General features: G+C 41.9%; 1 protein-coding gene across 1 annotated transcript; it reads right to left on the bottom strand.

Moving 5' to 3' along the window:
• Positions 1-349: 349 nt before the first annotated feature.
• Positions 350-21157, bottom strand: LOC148040746 (uncharacterized). The gene is made up of 2 exons (XM_087661454.1): positions 20573-21157; positions 350-744 (listed from the first exon to the last, which is right to left on the bottom strand). Exons 1-2 carry the CDS (start codon positions 20974-20976, stop codon positions 510-512), a joined length of 639 nt encoding a protein of 212 aa, XP_087517580.1. The 5' UTR covers positions 20977-21157; the 3' UTR covers positions 350-509.
• Positions 21158-21567: the final 410 nt, after the last annotated feature.

Here is a 21567-nt window from a genome sequence, read left to right as displayed (position 1 = left end):
ACCTCTAGAGACATGCTGCACACCTCTCTCTCTCTCTCTCTCTCTCTCTCTCTCTCTCTCTCACATATATACTAAAGAGCATGCAGCAACAATGTGAACCAGCCACACCCATCTTTAGTAACATGATTAGTGTAACAAAAAACAATCATCCAAGCCAATATTCTCAAAGCCCAAGAAAAATCAACCAATATGAGCACTTGATTCATTACAGAAGATCACATATTTGGAAGTGTCTGCACTTCCACAAGAGACTGTTTCCATGAAAGGTGAGGGATGGAAAACTCAGTTCTAGGATGGGCAAAAGTGGTGATTTTGTTGGACCTCCAATGGCACACCTTGCACATCTCCATAAGCAAAAAGTGCACTTTTATTTACATGGAAACATGTTAACAAGTCAACAACAATTATATTGTTACTCTACAATATCCAATGAACTTAGGAGTTTCAAAACTCTTAATTGTTTTTGACCTGCAATAACCAGCTATGTAGAAGCAGCCAAACATCTTGATTTACTTGTTCCACCATATAGCCAAATCCCTACGGCGACCTATCTTCTTCTGAAGCTGCAGTAGGCCATACAGTAATGCTTCTGCAGTTGGTGGACACCCAGGGACATAAATGTCAACAGGTACAATTCGATCACAACCCCGAACCACTGCATATGAGTAATGGTAATAACCACCACCGTTGGCACAACTGCCCATGGATATAACCCAACGTGGGTCTGGCATCTGATCATAGACTCTGACAAAAACAGTGTCCAACAAAAATTGTAAATACAAACCAGAAACATAACAGCTTCAACAAAACAAAAGCATGTGCACTTCATCAAAAGGATTCAAACAAGACTTGTGCCCCCCCCTGTGCCAAACAAAAAAAAAAAAAAAACACACGCACACTCATTTTGAAACTTTATGCTGTTTAGAGAAGTTTGCATCAACCCATTATCTGCTCTCATCATTACAAATCCCCTCTTCTCAAATTCTGCTATACCTTTTGAAACCAGCCTTCTTGGCAAGGGTAGTGATAACCTGATTTGACTAAAATTACAGCAAGCATTAAATACACAAATCTGGAAATACACGCTTCACCACTTAATCTTGGATAGCCAACACCTGATTGGCCCCAACAACTGGTGCTCCTTGCGGTATTTCTTCTTCTATTGCTATAAGTCGATATAGGCTGATCTCCTTCAATCTTCAATACAAATGGCTGTCATAAATGACCAGCACTGCTTGAGCACAATTTGCCCCTTGATTATACAACAATCCAAGCTCAATTTGAGTCTTCAATCTCTCACATGCAGGCCACAATAATTTGGGAATAGACTACCCCTCCAATCAGCTGCAAACTAATACCTTCAGCTTCTACATGGAGTACCTGCATCTCAAAAACTGGGCACAGATCCGAAGGTGGCTGTGGAAACCCTAATGGCTGCTGCAGATTTGGGTTTTAGCAGCAATTTCTTCAATTGCTCTTCATCAATGGCTGGAATAGCTTGAGAATTGCCAAGGGAATGTCAAAGGATGAGAGAAAAAATCAGCTGAAAGGAGTATCTTTTGGATGGTAGCTCTAATGGCAATTCTGATGGTGCCAATAGCTTCAAAAAGGGGTTGGGGGGTTGGGGTGGGTAAAACCCCAATGCAACTACGGAGCCCTCCACTTCTATTGCTACCTCTTACTGAGGCAGAGAAGGAAACCTGCTGCCCCCATCCTGTCGCATTGCAGGATCAGCTATTGCCTCTCTCAGAGCTCATCCAACCCCGGCTCCTTCCTCGGCCAAATGCTAGAGGCACATAACAAAAATCCCCATATTTGATGAAGACTAGCATTGAATTTCTTCAGCTCGATAATGAATTTGAGGAGATTGATGGCAAATCTTAAAATTTTTTGTAAAATCTGAACCAAATTGGGTGAGTTTCATGAAAAGCCCCAAATTTGATCCAAGTTGTGCTTGGGAAGGGCAATGTGGAAGAGCAAGGGCTTAAATTGTTAAAATATTAAAAGAGTACATGGTTTTAAACATCGTTTAGAGCATCAACACAAATTAAAACAAGGTAGCACGATTGTCTACTGATGTGGAGCAAGTAGGTGCACGGGGTGACGAGTAATCGGCTAGTCGAAGCAGCATCGAAGGCGGCAGAAGCATGGAGGTCAGCTGGCTTGGCAACCAGTGCAGCATATCTAAGACAAGTAGCACTTTGGAACAAACCAAGGGGCAAATGGGCAAGGCAAACATGACAATCGACAACTAGTCGTTGGGCCAAGGTAGCAAACTAGCACAGGTGGCAAAAATTTAGGTAAATTTCTAACGAAGTAAAACCCTATATTGACTCTACTTCTTGAAAGAATCGTGACAATTGCTTGGAGTGCATAGATCCCAAGCAAACAGCACATACCCTTAAAGTCCAAGTCAACCACCTACATGCAGCAACTTGCAGTCGGTCTGAGCTAGATAGTGGATAGGTCGGCGCACTCTTGGCTGGTGACTCAACAAAGACAGGGCAGGAATTTGAAACATTGAATGGGTTGCAAGTGGCACACCAATCGAGGTAGATTGAAGAATTCTCTCAAAAGGACAAAATGAAATGACAATAGTGGCATGCAACCATCAACAACCACTTGTAAAGCCAACATGATGGCAATGGCTTTCATGTGATAGTCGGCCAAGGTGCGGCACTCAATGGCAATGGCTGCCCTGGAGATGTTGCAAGCAATGGTGATGGCACTTTGATACCATCGTAGGCCTAGATTTTTCAAAATTAGTTTTCAATTTCCATTAATTAATTTTCAACTTTTAATTTTTGAAAATTATTTAATTAGTCTTTTGACCTTCCAAAGGACTTACCATCCACAATTTATGTGCTAACCTCCATGGAACATTTAATGTCCCAACATTAATTAGCCTTGGACTTGGCATTAATTTATTAATTAATCCCTACTACTGGACATTTGCTGGCCCAATTAATGGCCTAGTCCCAAACTAGCACCAGGCACCCACAAGTGTACCTATCTGCTATAACTTTGTAAAACTTTTTCCACTGTCACCCACTCATCACCAAGGTTACTAAGGTCTCATTATCACCAAGGTTACTAAGGCCCAATTAATGGCCTAGTCCCAAACTAACACCAAGCACCCACAAGTGTATCTATCCGCTATAACTTTGTAAAAACTTTTCCACTCTCACCCACTCATCACCAAGGTTACTAAGGTCTCATTATCACTTAATTGACTTACATTTCACATGTGCATCTCACATGTACACAACTTAATAATCTCAAAGCTAAGCATTAAATACGTATCATCACGACACAACATGCCCCAAAAAGAGGATAAGAACTCCCTCTTCTTGCCATTGACCACTAAACCAATGCTTATGCAGCTCATTAAACACTATGTCAAGTGTTTTCTATATTCCTCAATCATTGAATCCACTATCACGTCATCAAAGAATGTACCCACAAATGCTCTATGTGGTCTAAAGATTCTATCCATCATCTAATTCAATGTGGTAGGAGCATTCATAACCCCAAATGGCATGACAAGAAACACCTAAAGCCCAAAAGATATCTTGAATGTTCATACATCTACTCACCTTATATGAATTTAAGGATACCCACTTTTCAAATCAATATGGCTGAAAATGGCTGACCCTTGCAATCTATCTATGACATCATCGATCCTAGGAATCAAAAACCAATTCTTGAACATGATCTTGTTCAAAGCATAGTAGTCAATGCACATACGCCATAAGCCATCCTTCTTTTGGACCAAAAGCATTGCTAAACAATAAGGAGATGGGCTAGGCAAATCAACCCCTTTTCTAACAGCTCATTAACTTGGCTCATAATCTCCTCCTGTTGGGTTGCACTCACCCTATATGGTGGCTTATTAGGAGGGCTACTTTGTCAGAAATGGAGCAACAATGGAAGCGTAAATATATGCTATAATAAACTAACTAAAACACAAGACAAAAGAGAAAGGGAAAGAAAGAACACTGAAGAACACAATACTGATGAGAACTCACATGTATGCTCGCGAAATGGAATCCATATATCCAACACAAGATAGTCGCATACAATAGTGAGTCACTGGTTGTGTGGGCACCAGCACTAGCTCCTCTCTCAGTGGAGTCCCCACACATGTGATGGCAAATGAGTAATTGAGCGAGGAGTCGTCGTCTAAATATATAGGACAAAAATATGTCCTCAATATGATCAAGTCGGCCAGCATTTAGTGGTGGTTGGCCAATAAATGCTCAATAAGACCAAAATAAAGACCACAAAAAATGCCTAAAATATCCTAAATAATGCTTAGCCCTAAATCATGCACAAACTCACACATGAGCTCACATATCTGCTAACACCCTCTCTCAGATCATGAGTGATCTAATACAATACAATGGTACAATGAGAATGAATCATAAACCATATAACATACAACCACCAAGTAGAACCATGGATACCCAACCAGTGGGGGTGATCAAGCCACCACCCCGATGCCTCGAAAGAACTTGAAGTCGACGTCTAACATACCAACTCCTGAAAATAGAGAAGATCAAAGCATACCTTTGTGTTTGTCCCAATGTCTCTCAATAGCATGCATGACCATCTTGTCAAAAATGCCTCTGGAACATACATGACCATGGACTCCCCGTCTTTGGCCAACAGACCACCAAAGTGTCCCCTCATGTGAGCTTAAGACTAGGAACCAATCCCACTCTCTATCAAATAAACAACCCATCATCAACTTGGATGTCAATCCTAGCTTCAGGATTTGAACCTGCCAGACTCTAATCGAAGCGTCAAGGAAGTCCCTCTCTGGATCCTATGCATTTATATAGATGTATAGATGAGGCACGGCTGCCCCATCTCACCACCCTCTCTGGCATTGGAGAGTCGTAAGGGATGCCGTCATCACCACCACTAGAAAGCAACTGAGGAAGGGGTCATTGATCCCTTCCAACAATCCGAAGGAGCTAATCCTTTCCATGCCTTGGACTTCTGGTTCAGAGGGTCGGAGTCTAAGTCTGAGGCAAATGATGATTTGTCGGAGGAGTTCACATCCCGCTTCATCTTATACTTCTTCCTCCTGGAAGCCGCTAACTCTTTGTGGTCCTTTCATAAATGACCTTTCTTCCCACAGTGGTAACACTGGGTCTTCGACTTCTTCTTCGAACCCCTCTCTGAAGCTACAAGAGCCTCACTAGAACCTGACGAAAGCCTCCCCTATAACCACAACGATACCTCATGCTCAAGTAGCATCGAGGTTATGTGTGTAAAACTGACAAGAGTCGATGATATCTACACCCTCAAAGCATTCGCCACTCCATCAAACACCGGAGGGAGTTTGGAGAGTATGTGTCCAATAAGATGAGCCTCTGGAAGAGCAAACTATATCTGCCGAAGTTGGTCTTGGGTCTGGATCACACGAAGTATAAAAGACTGAATAGTATCTTTGACCTCAAACGGAATTTGTTGGAGCTGTCCATAAAGAGTAATTGCCCGCATGGTGAAAGTTGTCGCATATATCAGCAACAACTTCATCCATAGTTCAGAAGATGTCCTACAAGAAAACCGCTAGTAGAACTTCTTTGGAAATACACCGAAGCAAGGCCGCGTAAGCACAAGCATCATCAGCAAAGAAAATACAGCAAGAGCATAAAACCTGAAATCTAATACCATGTCAGAAGTGGAGCAGCAATGGAAGCGTAAAAATATGATGTAATAAGCTTCTGAAACACAAGACAAAAGAGAAAGGCAAAGAAAGAACACAATACAGATGAGAACTCAGATGTATGTTCGGGAAATGGAATCCATATATCCAACATGATTCACTCGCATACAATAGTGAGTCACTGGCTGTGTGGGCACCGGCCCTAGCTCCTCTCTCCACGGAGTCTCCACACATGTGATGGCAAATGAGTGACTGAGTGAGGAGGAGCCTGAATATACAGAACAAAACTATGTCCTTAATATGATCTAGTTGGCCAGCATTTAATGCTGGTCGGCCAGCAATAAATGCTCAATATGACCAAAATAAAGACCACAAAAAATGCCTAAAATATCCTAAATAATGCCCAGCCCTAAATCATGCACAAACTCACACATGAGCTCACATATTTGCTAACATACTTCTAGGTGTCAAATCTACTCCATGATCTTCCGATCTTTTGAGCAGTAGCTGCCCCATAAAAGCAATCAACATATATTTTCAGAAATGAAATGAGATCCTTATTTAACTTGGACACATTCTCAACATTTTCATAATCATCTTCATTCTTAGAAATAAGCAAGTACTTTGAAATATGATTTTTCATTACTTTTGAAATGGCAAAAGCTGATACAACAAGGACAATTTCCCCTTTTAGTTTTACATCCAACGTATAGGCTTTGCCCTTATACTGAATAGTAATGATTTGTCACATGAGTCAATCACTACATGCACATGATGTCACCATGCCACCAAGGTATAGTAAGCAATAAATCACAACACTCAAGTGGTACAATGAACCCTCTCCACTATCCACATATTACTATATATGCAAGCAAAGCTTCCCAATCAAAAATGTGACAAGCTATGCATGGCCCTTGCATGCCATACCAGGTCCCATCTCATCCTCTTTGATGCCTAGATGGGCTCTCATGTTTGTGAAGTTGAAATTGGCTCTTGCTTCATTATCAAAAGAATATCAATGCATATTGGTCCCTAATCTTCCCCCATGCTCTACAAAGCTCAATAGTATCATCATTGCGTTGGTTACCCAACCAGCTAATGTTTTGGACTTTTTCCCCTTTAGATCTTCCTTGTTTTCAGTTTTTGCAGCTTGCTGCCTATTTAGACAGTCCTTAGCCATGTGCCCCTCCTGTTCCCATACAAAGCATTTATTTGCAACCATCAATTCTCTACATTGTGCAACCAATTTCCAAGTCTTCCCCCTATTTTCACGGCTTTCCTTTTTCTCAGTCTTGGAAAACTTTTTGGATGGCTTCTCATCATCATCTTGGAACCACAAATACTTTCCATGCAACAAAGCATCAACTGTACTTGTCATCTCTATGAGTTGTTGCATGCTAGTCACAATCATCCTTATGCAAAAATTCTTGATTCCTAAAGGCAGCCCATAACAATACTTCTCAATTTGCTCATGAAAGGGAACAGCACGATAAGAAATAACAAGCAACAATGCATCCAAAAATGTCTTATTATATTGCTTGAGAATTTTGCAATATGATGCATCCAACTTATTCCAAGCAAACATAACATTCACTTCAAAGGTGCTCATCAACAAATTAGAAGCGAGCATTTGCTTAAATTGTACCCTTAAATTGTACCCATCTTAACAATGCTTTACCTTGCTGTGGACCACCATTGCAATGCATTTCCCTTCAAGAAGGTGGCTGCCTTTCAAATCTTAGAAGCGTTGGTGAAGTGGACTCTCGAGTAGGCAGCAAAAAATTGTTCAATGGACGTCATATATTATTTCTATATCAATTGTTTTGCATCATAAGGCACCCATGATCCTCATACTAGTACATGTTGTATTTCATCTCTTGGTTGTAAGCCCTATCACTAAGGGGGGCATCATGGAGCTCCGACACTTAATAACCATTATGGTTGGTTTGGGCATTCTGTCCACTACAACCAGTTCTACTATGGCAAGACATTTTTTGTCCATCCAACCATTTACAATGTGTCAACCTTAAGCACAAATGCCAGGAGTTCAAGATCACAAAGAGGAATGACTTGACTAAGTTTCAAAGTATTGATTCTTACTCGCCAAATTCATTAAAACATCACCCACCAAAGTCAAATGATGATTAGGTCACTTTGTTCATGAAAAAGCCATCACCTACATATTTCAATTTTATACAAGAAGTTATTTCACAACCCCAATTACCCAGCTTCTATCAAGTTAAATGCCAATTTTTTGAATTTCGCAAAGTCTTTGTTCAAGTTCACAAGAAATTCAAACTGCCATATTCAAAGGGGTGTAAAGATATACTAGGTTTTACACTGAGAAAACATAGCATGTACAACCAAGATTGAAACACAAAAACTTAGACAGAGACAAGCGAAACTCAAACCCTAAACGCAAAACGCGAAACGCAAAACACAAAAACTCAAAACTCAAACACAAAGACAAACAGAGATAAGAAACTTTGAAGTGAATGAATGCTGTAAATAAATGTTAAGAGTGTACAAAATGCCCAAGGGCAGAGCAATAGTGGCGAAGAGTGACATCCACCGAAAACGGATCCCAAGTGCAATAACCACCAATCGAAGTGTCAAAGTGCAGGAAATACCAAATGCTGATCACCAGAGTGTCAGGGAACTAAGGCAACAATAGAAAAGGTGTTTGCTAATGTAAATGGCTTGTTGGACAACAAAAACGCAAGTACTGCATGTTGGAAAATGACAACCAACCATGGAGGAGAAAAGAGAGACAATGAGAGAGTGCTGAAGCAAAAGAGTAGAGTGTACTTGGTGAACTGAAAGAAAGAGAATGAAAGGTACAAGATAGGTCTAAGATAGACCTAGTTCTAACTCAACTAGAGTTAACTGACTCTTAACTCTAACTCTAACTCTAAGAGTGGTGATACAACTTATAACTTTAGTTATGTTCACACTAAGAATTGAAAAAGAACTAAATACTAAAACATTGGGCATTGCCCATAGAATTGGCAAATTATAACATCCCCCTGCAGTGCCAATGTGGTAAAGTACAAGAATGATCAATCACCAAAGGGTAGCAAGTTTAAGGAACTTGCGAAAAGCCTCAAACTTCTCACGAGGTAGTGCCTTGGTGAAAATGTCTGCAACATTTTCCTATGTAGGAACATACATCAAGCTAATCTCTCCTGCATAGCATCTCTCTCTGACATAATGGTAATGCATCTCAATATGTTTCATACAAGCATGAAACGCAAATTTTCATGCCACTAAAATAGCACTCTTGACTGTCAAAAAGAATGGGTGTAGGACCCTCCAATGTTAAAAGTACAAAAAGAATGGGTGTAGGACCCTCCAATGTTAAAAGTAGATCAGCCAACAATCTGCGCAACCATACACATTTCACTATTGCCGTGAATGTTGCCCTATACTCAGCTTCACAGGACGAGGTAGCCAATATAGGTCATTTCTTGCTTATCCATGAAATGCATGAACAGCCCAAAAAAAAACATTGTCCACTAGTAAACTGCCTAGTGTCTACATCACAAGCCCAATCTGAATCACTATAAGCCTGTACATGCAAATCTCCCCCCTTGGGAAATAATAATGCATGTGACTGAGTACCTTGCAAGTATATGAAGATCCATTTAATAAATTGCCAATGTATAGTCCATGGGCTATGCATATATCTACTCACCTAAGATACTGCATATTGAATGTCAAGGCATGTGTTGCAAAGGTAAATAAGACAGCCAATAGCCTAGCTGTAAATTGCAATATCAAACATCTCTTCACCATCATGGAAAGACAACTTTAAGCCTCGCTCCATAGGAGTGCACATATGTTTGCAATCTTGCATACTAAATCTATGTAACAGCTTATCCACATACTATAATTGTACCATGATGATACCATGCTGATTTTGAGTGAACTGAATCCCCAAATAATAGTGTAGATAGCCCATATCTAACATAGCAAATGCATGTTTCAGTTCAGCCTTGAAATCTGCAATTTTTGCTTTTGAAGGTCCAGTGAGCGTCATGTCATCTACATAAAGAATGATAATCAGCAAGTCCCCCCCCTTTTGTTGCCTATATCTTTTGGTGATACAACTAGAGCTTCATTAAATGAACAAAATGTTCAGCCAACTGCTCCATTAAATAATGTAGAAATTCAGCCTATGGCTGATCTGAATATTCAACAAGATGCTGAACTTGAGGCTCATCAAGAGCATGTACATAATTAGGAGGCTAGACAAATACCTAGATGGTACTTGCAGACTCTACAAGACAGTCATTCGGATGCTCCTCTTGCTGGTCATACTTGAAGACAAACGCGTCTGCATGATCATGTTAATGCTATGGAGTTTGTTATGGCAGCAGACACACTGGATGATGATAAGCCTGACTCTTTTGAGAATGCACAACCAAGTTTACATTGGATGGCAGCAATGCAAGCTGAATTTGATTCTATCATGAAGAATCAAACATGGGATTTAGTTACATTGCCTGTTGGAAAGAGAGCCATTGGTACTAAATGGGTCTATAAGCTAAAACAAAAAGCAAATGGATCCATTGATAAGTACAAGGCCAGACTTGTGGCAAAAGGCTATGGCAAAAGAAAGGCATTAATTATGAGGAGACATTTGCTACTACATCCCGTATGACTACTATCAGGTGTATGGTTGCATTGGCTGCCCATTATGGTTGGATTGTGCACCATCTTGGCATAAAAACTGCATTTTTACATGGGGAACTTCAAGAATAAGTGTATGTTCAGCAGCCCATGGGTTTTGCAATTGAAGGATCCAAACACTTGGTATGCAACCTAGAAAAGGCTTTGTATGATTTAAAGCAAGCTCCACAAGCTTGGTATGCCAAAAGTGATACCTTCTTACTCAGCCAAGGGTTCATTAACAACCCATCAGAGTCTACGCTTTACGTATGCAAAGAGAGGGGATCCTTGCTGGTCATTTGTCTTTATGTGGATGACCTTTTGCTCACAGGGACACATGCTAATCAGATTTCAGCATTTAAGAAAAATGTGCATCAAACCTTTGAAATGTCAGATTTGGAACCTTTGCATTACTATTTGGGCATTCAATTTATTCATGATACTAGATGCATTGGATTGTCATAGTCCAAATATATTGCTAAACTCCTTGAGAGATTTGGCTTCCAGGATTGCAAGCCAATAAGTACACCAATGGAGACCTGGACTTAAGCTGTCTTTGCATGATGACAGTGACATGTTTGACATTCATACACATGCTCCAACAGTTGGATATCTAATTTATTTATGCAACACAAGGCCAGATATTTAGTTTGCAATTTCAGCCCTAAGCAAATACATGAACACCCCACGCATGTCACAATGGCAAGCTGTGAAGCATGTTTTCCGTTATTTACAAGGCACTAGGACTCTTGGATTACACTGCAGTTACATGCTTACACTAATTCCGATTGGGCAGGAGATTTTAATTCTCGTCACTCTACAAGTGGAAATTGTTTCTCTCTTGGCTCTTCTTGCATTTCTTGGCTTAGCAAGGAACAATCCATTGTTGCCACATCATCTTGTGGAGTTGAATACAAGGTAGCTTTCACTACTATAATTGAATGTGTATAGCTAAGACATTTATTAGTTGATCTTGATGTATCTATCACAAAGTCTACTTCTTTGTTTACTGGCATTCAGAGTGTCATTGCAGTGGCATGGAACCTAGTGTTTCATGCACGCATGAAACACATATAGATACATTATCATTTTGTCACAGAGAGGCTATATGCAAGGGATCAACCTTGTCTATTGTCCTACTAACAACAATGTGGCACACATCTTTACCAGAGCTCTTTCTTGCGACAAATTTGAAGCATTTCGCAATGCTTTAAATTTGATCTCCTTTGGTGAATGATCCTTGTATGTTGATCACTTTTCGCTCCAAGTTGGGTTTTGCTCACGTCTACGCTCACATTGCAGTGTCAGTGATCCGATAGTAGGACACCAGGGCACTTTTTACTCTCCATAAGAGCAGTTTTTTCCCCAGTCATATTACTCCTTATTTGTGTATTTATGTTACACAATTCAGTCACTTAACACACATTGCACACTTTCGTATGTGAACGCACCTTAAGGCACTTACACAACCCTAAAGTCTAAGGCTTGTACTCTTGTACTGTCTTACACGCTTTTTGAATCTAATCAAGTCATGTTGTGTCTACACTCTCTCTCTCTACTATTTACATTCTGTGCTGAGTTGATAGCTACCATCTTTGATTCAACAACAACAAGGTGGAAAAGTGGTCCTAGAAGGTGTAGCGGATATCCTAGGAATGGATGCGTAAAGTGCAATATGTGAGCCACTAGCAAACCAATCAACCAATCCTTCAATAGTGAAGGAGTTAGGCTATTAAGACTATCCACATGCCACATATCCAATAGCCATTGGGGCAGATGGAGTAGATGGCGCAATAGCATGAGACATAGCCCCATTGGACTGGCTAGCCGGAGTGGAGGTAGTCGCAACAGTCTACTGTGGTTCTTTAGGAGGAAGACCTTGGGCCTTGGTACGACCCTCCTCGTCCACATGGCCCGAGCTCTAGCAATATATGCAAAGCCTATTTTCTTAGGAATTTGCTGCCAAAGGGTTGGTGTTTATTTGTTTCCGTCACAGGAAGTGGTATCACCCTTGTTTTGACTTACCTTCGCATCTTGCGAGTTCTTGCCACTATTGGTTTTCCCTCTCGAAGAAAGAGGCAACGAACCCTCACCCCTCTAAATGGATATGCGGGGAGGAGTTTTTGTGGACTTGATCATGCAACCTCGCATAATGCAAGAACTGACACTCCCAACTCGCAAAAGGTCGGCAATCTAGGTAGTGAGATAATGTGTTATATAAAATGGAAGTATTTGTCAGGCAACTTGTTCAAGAAGAACGTGACCCGTTTGTCGTCTAACTTTGGGGGTCCAATAGTAGCAAACTCGGCGAGTAACCGCCGATATTCAACCAACTTCAACTCCAAATCATCCCTTTCCTTAATGGAAAACTCCTAAAGCTCAAGATTAATACATTGAGTGCGATCTCGAGCCACATAGTAGTCAATGAGATGACTCCAACACTTAGATGCAAGGGAACAATGCTGTAATTAAGAGCGGAACTCAAGAAGCAACCCCTGCATTAACTCAACATTGGTTGTAGCATTGCAAGCTCTTCATTGACGGATGTAAACGAGGTAAGCTAATTGAGGGTCTGACGGTACCAACGATGAGATCCCAAAGTTCCTGAGATTTGAGCACTTGTTGCATAAAGTTTGACCAAGTGGAAAAATTTGACCCATTAAAACGAGTCTTATCCATGAAGGCATTCTTGGTCGTGGCACCAAGAGTGACAGTGCTAGGAGGAGATGTGTAATGGGGGGTAGGGTGGATAGGGGAGATAGGGTGGGGGAGTGGAGTACACTTAGAAAGGAATCCCAGAGTATCCACCATACATACGAGAAGTATGCATAGCAGATCCAAATGTGGGCAAGGGCGGACTGGATAGGGGCATGGTAATTGCCTGAGGAGCCCATGGCGGAGGGATAAGGACACAGGGAGCAGAGGATGAAAATCCCTACGTAGGAGTGACCCAAGGGATATATGACAACAATCCATAAGCAAAGGATGGATATCCTTGCGATTGAAAGGTCGTGTGGGGGGGTATATAAGTGTTTTGGGGTAGTGAGAGGCATCCCCATGACAATCATCCCAAAGCGGAAGGATGTGGTAAAGTGGGGATATGTAGAAGGTACAATGTTAAAGGGTGGTGTTCCCCCTAAAGATACACCAAGAAGTGGGAGTGAATGGACAGTAGGTAGATGGTGGAATGGAGAATGAGAAAGTATTAGGCGCAGAGATGGAAAATCCAACCCCTAGTATGCTTTGAGCGAAAGTGGAATGTAATTCAAGATTTTGAAATGAGAATGTGAGTAGATCCGAATGTGGAGAAGATAATGGTGGAATGGGAGGGAGTTGAGAAGTGTGGTTCACTTACTCAAATGAAATAGATGGTAGAGATATACCTAATGAAGGGTGTCTGCTTCAAGAGCCTCCTCTGTTAACGTTAACATATTGAAATCCATCCGGCTCCTCCACACCAAAAGGAGAACCAAAAGAGGGTTTTGGTTCATATGACTCAAAAGGGTTATAGGAACCTGACACAAGGCTTGGGTGTGATGAAGGAGATGGATCGCCAAATGCACCGAATGTCATGGTCCCTCCAAGATCAGAGAGATTGCCAATCTCACCAATCTGTCCAGACGAAGTAGTAGAATTCGTTGGAAGAGTGTAAATTGAACTATACGTGATACACAAGTATTCCTCAAACTCTTCATCTGACCAAAACAAGAAAAAGAAGATGGTAAAGGTGAAGATGTGTCTACCTCCTCCTCAAGACCATAATGCCTTCTCAAAGCCTCCAATGATGGAGAAGCCTCATAGGATATCATAGGATCCAAAGAAAAAGGTGTCTAAGACATTATGAGTCAAAATCGAGTCACATACGAGTCTCGCACAAAGACTAGCCTTCACAATCACCACAAGATACTCTTTAGAAGAGCACCAGCTCTGATACCATGTGAAGATATGTTAGGGTTTGCACTGAGAAAACACACATGTACGACCAAGTCTGAAACACAAAAACTCGAACGAACGAGCAAAACTCAAACCCTAAACACAAAACGCAAAAGCAAAACACAAAAACTCAAATCTCAAACACTAAGAGAAGAAACTCTGAAGTGAATGAATGTTATAAATAAATGTAAGAGTGTACAGAATATCCAAGGACAAAGCAATGCAATGTCGGAGAGTGATGTCCACTGGAGACAGATCCCAAGGGGCAGTAACCACCAATCAGAGTGTTGGAGTGCAGAAAATACCAAATGTTGATCATCATAGTGTCAAGAAATTCAAGCGACAATAGGAGAGGTGTTTGCTAATGTAGATGGCTTGCTAGACAGCAAAAACACAGATCCTACAGCAATGGCTTGGTGGGAGAGATGGCAACAGCTTGTCACCTGGCACCAGATGCTGAAACCGTAAGCTGCTTAGGTGCTATGATGATGCAACAAATGGAGACCTCCAAACAACAGGGCGATGGCTGAAAAGAGGTCTCCCTAGGGCTAGATAGTGATGGGCTGCAACCGCTAATGGCTGAAATCTACATGGTAGAGTGAGAAACCTACACCAAAGGATCAAGTTGAATTATGTGTAGCCTGACTATTTATAGATGTTGAAGGGTGCCCCAAAAAATTAGGGTTTTGGGGGACCACTGAAACTCTCTTGAACCGCGTACCAAATTTGTGTTTTTCATTGATTAAAACATATTTTGGGATTAGTTAAAAATGCTAATCAACCGTAAAGCGTGTTTTAGCTCAACAAGGAAGCCTTGTCTTCCACCAAAAAAAAGTAGGCAAGGAGACAGTGAGAACAGCACTAAAACCCAATTAAGTAGTGAGAAGCATTGTAACTCGGTCTCAAAAAATATTTTGATGTAACGATTGTCATTCAGAGGCAAGCATTGTCCACTCAAGACTTGGCCCTCTTTCCCACCACCAAGGAACTCAATTTCATCAAGAGAGAGTACTTCAGCCCTTCCTATACAATACACAGAGTCCCTCCCATACCTACAGCTTATCCATGGTAGCAAGGTGAGTACCAATGTTTACTCGCCAAGTTCACTACAACTAGGCCACCAAAGTCAAATGAAGATCAAGTTACCTTGTTTATTAATAAGCTGTCATTTGCATATTTCGATAAGTTATTTCACAACCCCAATTACTCGCCTTCTATCATTTTAAATGCTAACTTTTGGGTTTCAATTTGATCAAGTTCACAAGAAATCCTAATTGCCATATTCGGAGAGGGGACCTTGACTTCCATCATACAAAAAAGAAAGCAAGGGGATGGAACAAACAACACCGAATCAGGTAGAAAGGAGCAAGGTAATTACCCTCAAAGTTTAACTCTGGGTTGGCAAGTATTGCCAAAAATCCAATCGTTTTAGCAAGGAGTGTTGTTCAAGGGCCAAGGGTAGTAGTCCATCGACCCTCTTCCCCATCGAGGAGCTCAAGTTCATCAAAAAAGGGCACTTCTACCCTTCCTAACGGCAAAGAGGGAGTCCCTCCCACACTTGCAACTTATCCATGCCAGCAACATGCATACACTGTTCAATGTCATCATGTTGATCACATGGCTTTCAAACCATCCTCTCAATCAACACTTGCTACACCTAACAAGTTATTTGATTGGTCTACCAACCCCACCATGGACTTTGTTATACTTATCCTGTTTATGGAGGATACTGAAATCCTCCCTGTATTAACATTGAGGGGCTTATTTGTTTTAAGAAAAGAAAAAGTGAGACCCTTCAAATAGGGGTCTTTGAAAGAAGCTATCATTGCCTCTATAAAATTGGCAGGTCCTTGGGCAATCAATGTGCACCTACTGAGGACCGATACCCTAGCTTCTTTGGGGTGGGACCTTTCAATTATGAAAAGACGGTGGAGACATGACTTTCCCTCAATCTCAAGCACAATCCTTTTGGGCCTAATGGGAGTGTTGAGCCACTAATTTTAGGGCTTTTACAAACCCATCATTAAGACTCCTTAAAGTAGCCCCAAAAGCACAAGAATAATTATTATCTAATATCAAATGGCTTATTTTTGGCAATAGGACAAATGCACCACCAATTCTTGATAAAGAGGTATCCTCATTCCCTCATTTAACCAATGACATCTTCAACCTCCTCATCACCCAGTGCTGCCCACACACCTTTCAAAAGACATCACCAGTTCATGAAGCTTGTTCATGTGCTGCCCCTGCTGATTACAGCCCCTACACAGCTGGGCAACCTGATTACCAGCCTGAAATTGCTGTATTTACAGTCACAACCTGCAGCCTACTAATTTGTGGGGTTTTCCTCAGCTGCCTGCGCAACCTGGTCTGCATCAGCTAGAGTGTGTTTTTGCCAAACCCCTCCAAACACTCCTACAACAGTCACCTGTATTAGTACACCTGTGTTTTGCTGTTTCAAGGCCTTCCAAAGCTGCCACTGCTGCATTCTCAGTCAGAACAAGCTGCCCTACTGGTCACACATTAGGCCACTCACTTCATCGCTTTCTCCATCAGCATCTACATTTTCAGCTGATCTACTGCCCAAACTATTTGCCCGATCACTCAATCATCATTGACATTGCTGCTGCTGCATTCTTCTCGAGATCCATTCCAATACAACATACTCGAACACCAACTACAATCACCTCTGCCCAAGTCATAGGAACACAGTAACGTGCCAACCTAATGGCTATCCAAGCACGTTTTAGCGGTCCATCGAGAAACGAATCTAAGCGTCGCTGCCTGCCTCTCCCATGGAATGTTCCAGGGTTTGTCACCTAGGGTTTCTCGAGTCCACCTCGCAACAAAACGTTCGCGGTCAAACACACTAAGATCGACCTAAAATTTGGGTTCCTAGTGGCCAAGGTCTTCTATCAATATTCTAATGTCGGGCCTTGGACATCCTACTTTACGCAGAGATACCCAGCCAAAGCAGACCCATGCCGCACTTGGTTCAAGGAGAATGGAAAACGAGAGGGATGCGCCGCTCAACCTCTCTGCCTGTAGGGCATAGTCCCATTCCGGTCCCCTAAAGCGGCATGAATCAGGTTCTAACTTAACAATATCTAAAGGTCGAACGACAGAAAACCTTATGAGAAACCTCCCAATTCTATGGAACCACCTTGCCATAGGACAGACCCGTCGGGAGTTCCGCCCACTCCTTTCCCTTGATAGTTTTAGTTTTCTAATTAGGTCCTATCACATTTATGTATGGCATTCAAATTCAGCTTCCTTAATTAGGCCTTTTAAGGAACACAGTTCGTTCGCGTAATTTATGATACAAACACGAATACAAAGCAAGCAATCTTTTAACAAACAAGTTTAAAGAAACTCCTTAACTTATCTTCACGTTAATCTTTGTCTCCTGCCCATATAGGAGAAATTATATATTCCCTTCTATCCAATAGAAGTACCCGATTCAAATCACATGGCACCATAATTTCCATCCATTATCTAGGATAGGATCTTCCAATACCACAAACGTTGGGCTCATGACAGTCTTCAACTCTGTTCTAAACTAGGCAAGGGGTGTCTAAAGCTCCACTGACCCCAAGCAACCTAGGAGTGAAACGCAATTTCCATGGTTGGCCTTTTCACCACTCGACCTTCGGCCCGTGAATCGAGTAGTACCCTCTCAGGTTAATACACGATGCGATCTTGGAGATTATCCACCCGAGTAAAATATCCTTCCTTAATTAATCCATTTAGGAATTAAGCACAAACAAGGCATTCAATCCTAATATCATTGTCCAAGAAAACATTCTTTTATTCCCATGGCAACTTGTCATCACAAACCCTTGCCATGCATTTACCATCAAGCACCAGCACTTGGAATAATCATCCAAATCACATCCCAACAATCAGTTTAATGCAAAAAGCATTTAAGACGATGTTAGATCAATCAACAAAACAATGATATCCTTTTCTGACATTGCAGAAATAGTCGCGATAACCTTCCATCACATTTTCGCTCTCCTTCTTGGGATCTAAGTGATTCTATGCAAACTTTACTAAGACACTTGCAAAGGTCTCATACAAATATGCAAAAATGTAAATTCTATTGAGCACTTACATTGATCGACAACCCAATCTTTTTTCCAACAAGTTTAGAACTATTGGATTGTACTTGATCCTAGGGTTTCCTAATCCCTTGAGTTCTTCCCTTGCCTTTGAGGCTTGGAGATGTTGTTTGTACCTAGCCCAATTTCCGAATAGGATTGATAAACATAGTCGCTATCAAACCGATCTTAAGGCATCGTAGTTTTAATCCTAATGATTGTTGTTTGTACTATCTACACGCAACATCAAGATCCCAATGAACTAACAGATCGAGATATTAATAAGAGCTTGGGCAAAGATCTTAGAGTTTTCAAGAATGGATTTCCTTTAGGCTAGACTGCCTACCATGCAATCCGTCAAGCATGCAAGCTATAATATACCTTCAGTGGGGTGAAAAAAATTACTGCTAATTTGCAAAAAGGAAAAATCAACAATACCTTGGAACTTTATACGCTGCTTATGCTATGCACAAATTTTATAATATCTAGTCACGGTTTTACTTCTCTTGACACGAGCACTTTGCAAACTGCATCTTTTAAATGTTTGGGACAAACTTTGTCCTTTCAGGTAAACCATCCTTGTACGGCATGGTATGGGTCTAATGCATCTTATACGGAAATTAAAGCAAGCATCCATAAATTTGAAAATGCATTACTTACAACCAGTGTACCGCAGTTGGATTGGTAGTGAAGTCCTCGCCCCAAGGTTTCGTTGTGGATTGTGGGATTTCCATCGACGCGCGACAATTTCCGCTTGGGAGCCATTCTCGACCTTCGTCTCCTTTAGGTGAGAATTGCACAAGACGTCCGCGCCTTGTACTCGATTAGCGGGGCCAATTTGGAGGAGAGAATTAAGCTACGGAGTGGAGGACAATCCCACAAAAAGAGTGTAGGCTTGCGGGCAACAGGGAAAAAAGATGTGTGTGTCCACCCTCTAAGGAGGGGGAAGAGAAAGACTCTCTCTCTCTCTCTCTCTCTCTACGGTAGCAAAGGGGGCAAAAGGTGGTATCCCTCCTTTTTTTCTTCCACACGGGGGGAAAAGGGGAGTGGTGGTAGTGTCTCCACCACTTGTTCGTTCCGCATGGCAACATGGACTGGGTGAGGTGGCCACAGAACGGATTGATATGCCCAAGGGGGGGAGGCCACATCATCAACCTCCTTCAAGTTGTCTTCCTCCTTGTCATCACACCATTTCTCTCCCCCGTCATCATCTTCCATTTCCGCTTCTTTCCCCTCCCACCACCTATCAATGATTGACGATTGGCGGGGGGGGGGGGGGGGGGGGGGGGGTGTTGTTTTGGGATTTAAAAATTTTGAATTAACTAGAAAAAAGGGGGGATTCCTACACAGGAGCAGGAGTGTTACATTGGACACTGAGCTGAGGCATACTAATTGTATCATCTTCGTTCTCATACATTCATTACCATTCAGCATTCTACAGATTGTGTCCTCCCTATTGTCGTATACTTTGCATTTCTTGTCTTTGCCAGGCCATTTCTTTGCAAAAAAAAAGACTAGAAAAGAAAGAGTTGGACAATAGATATAACAGATCACTAAAGTGAGAAGGGCCACCTCACTCATTGGAGAGACAATTATATCTCACCATGTCTCTCAATACAAATATGATGTGGGCTGATTTGGTATGACTACATATGAGTATGCTTTTCTTTTTTTCGTCGTGTGTTTTTCTGACAAAACAGGAAAAAACAAAGATAACTAGCATATTAAATTGGCTGGAAGAAGAAGGCTGGAAGCTTTTTTTTTAATGATCCTGTCCACCATTCCTGATAAATGGACGGCCCACAGGACAGGGGACAGCCAGGATGGGGGGAATACAAAATAAATTGCAACTGCAACACCCAGATAGTTAACCATTCAAAGATGGCAGTTTGCTCTAGCGCACAAGTTTTTCTTCCCAGATTAGCCTTTAGAAAGAATTTATAAATGTCAATGGGCACGGTACAAGCAAGTAGCGCACACAAGTTTTTCTTTTTTCTTTCCAAAGTAGTATGGCAGTGACCTTTGGATAAAGTCTACAAAGGTTAATGGACACAAGACACGCCACTAGTACACCATTGAGAGCTCATAAAGGTCCAGGATACAATGCAAGCACACAAATCTGCATGAAGACGTGTGTCAACAATTTCACCATGAAAATGAAAATACTACAGCAGAGTGTAGGGTAACTTACTTGCGCAAAGCAGGAGCCATTTTGTTGGTCAGTGTGCCCGCCACAATCATGCAGTCAGATTGCCGAGGACTCGGTCTGAAAATGATGCCAAACCGATCCAGATCGTAGCGAGCAGCTCCGGTGTGCATCATCTCTACGGCGCAGCAGGCCAAGCCGAAGGTCATGGGCCAGATGGAGCCCTTTCGGGCCCAATTCATGAGCGCGTCAACCTTGGAGATGACATAGTCAGTGGGCTTGGAGATGAACGACTGCGATGTCGGCGGCACGAGAGTGGATGGCGCGGCAGAAGCAGCAGGTACATCTGCGGCAGCAGCGGCCATGGTAGGGCCCATAGTGTGCAGAAGGCGAGGGCAGGACACTGCGGCAACGCGAGCAGCCCGAGGCAGCAGGCTTGGGGATGCCATAGCTTTGCTTCTCCTTTCTGACGGCGATGGAGAAGCAACGAAGCGGTATTCTGGTTCTCTTTCTCCGATGGATATGGCGATGGAGTCCCGATGAACAGACCAACAGACTCTGTCTAGAGAATGGCACCGAATAGACAAGACACACGAATGAAAAGCTGTGGCCTTAAGGCCCTTCCGGCTTCCAGGCGGGGCGGTCCTGCCACCTGGGTGCACTTCCTCTACCATATACGTGTCAGGTTGTAAATTTAATATATTTTCCAATTAAGCAAACAAGGTGATTATATTGTACACGTTCAGCTACCAATTGCTTTTCCTTTTATCTTTTTTCTTGTTATTTAGAGAAGAAATACAAATTTTTATTTTCTTTGGAGAGAATATTTTTACAAGCCAATAGCTTTTGTGTCATGCATCACGATGGTAGCAAGCATGGTAGTAGAGATGACCACGGCGGCACAATAGCAGTGACTACGGACTACACACGATAGCAGAGAGATGAGGACCACACTTGGCAGCAAAGAGATGAGGAGTAAGAGGCAACAAACAAATGAGTATAAAAAAAAGGGTAAAGCTTTTAACAAAGCTAAAAGCTAT

The sequence above is a fragment of the Lygodium microphyllum genome, chromosome 2 (assembly GCF_053477565.2).
Source record: "Lygodium microphyllum isolate KBCC chromosome 2, Lygodium_microphyllum_v1.1.10, whole genome shotgun sequence".
Lineage (NCBI taxonomy): Eukaryota > Viridiplantae > Streptophyta > Polypodiopsida > Schizaeales > Lygodiaceae > Lygodium > Lygodium microphyllum.
This window is presented reverse-complemented; position numbering and strand designations above follow the sequence as displayed.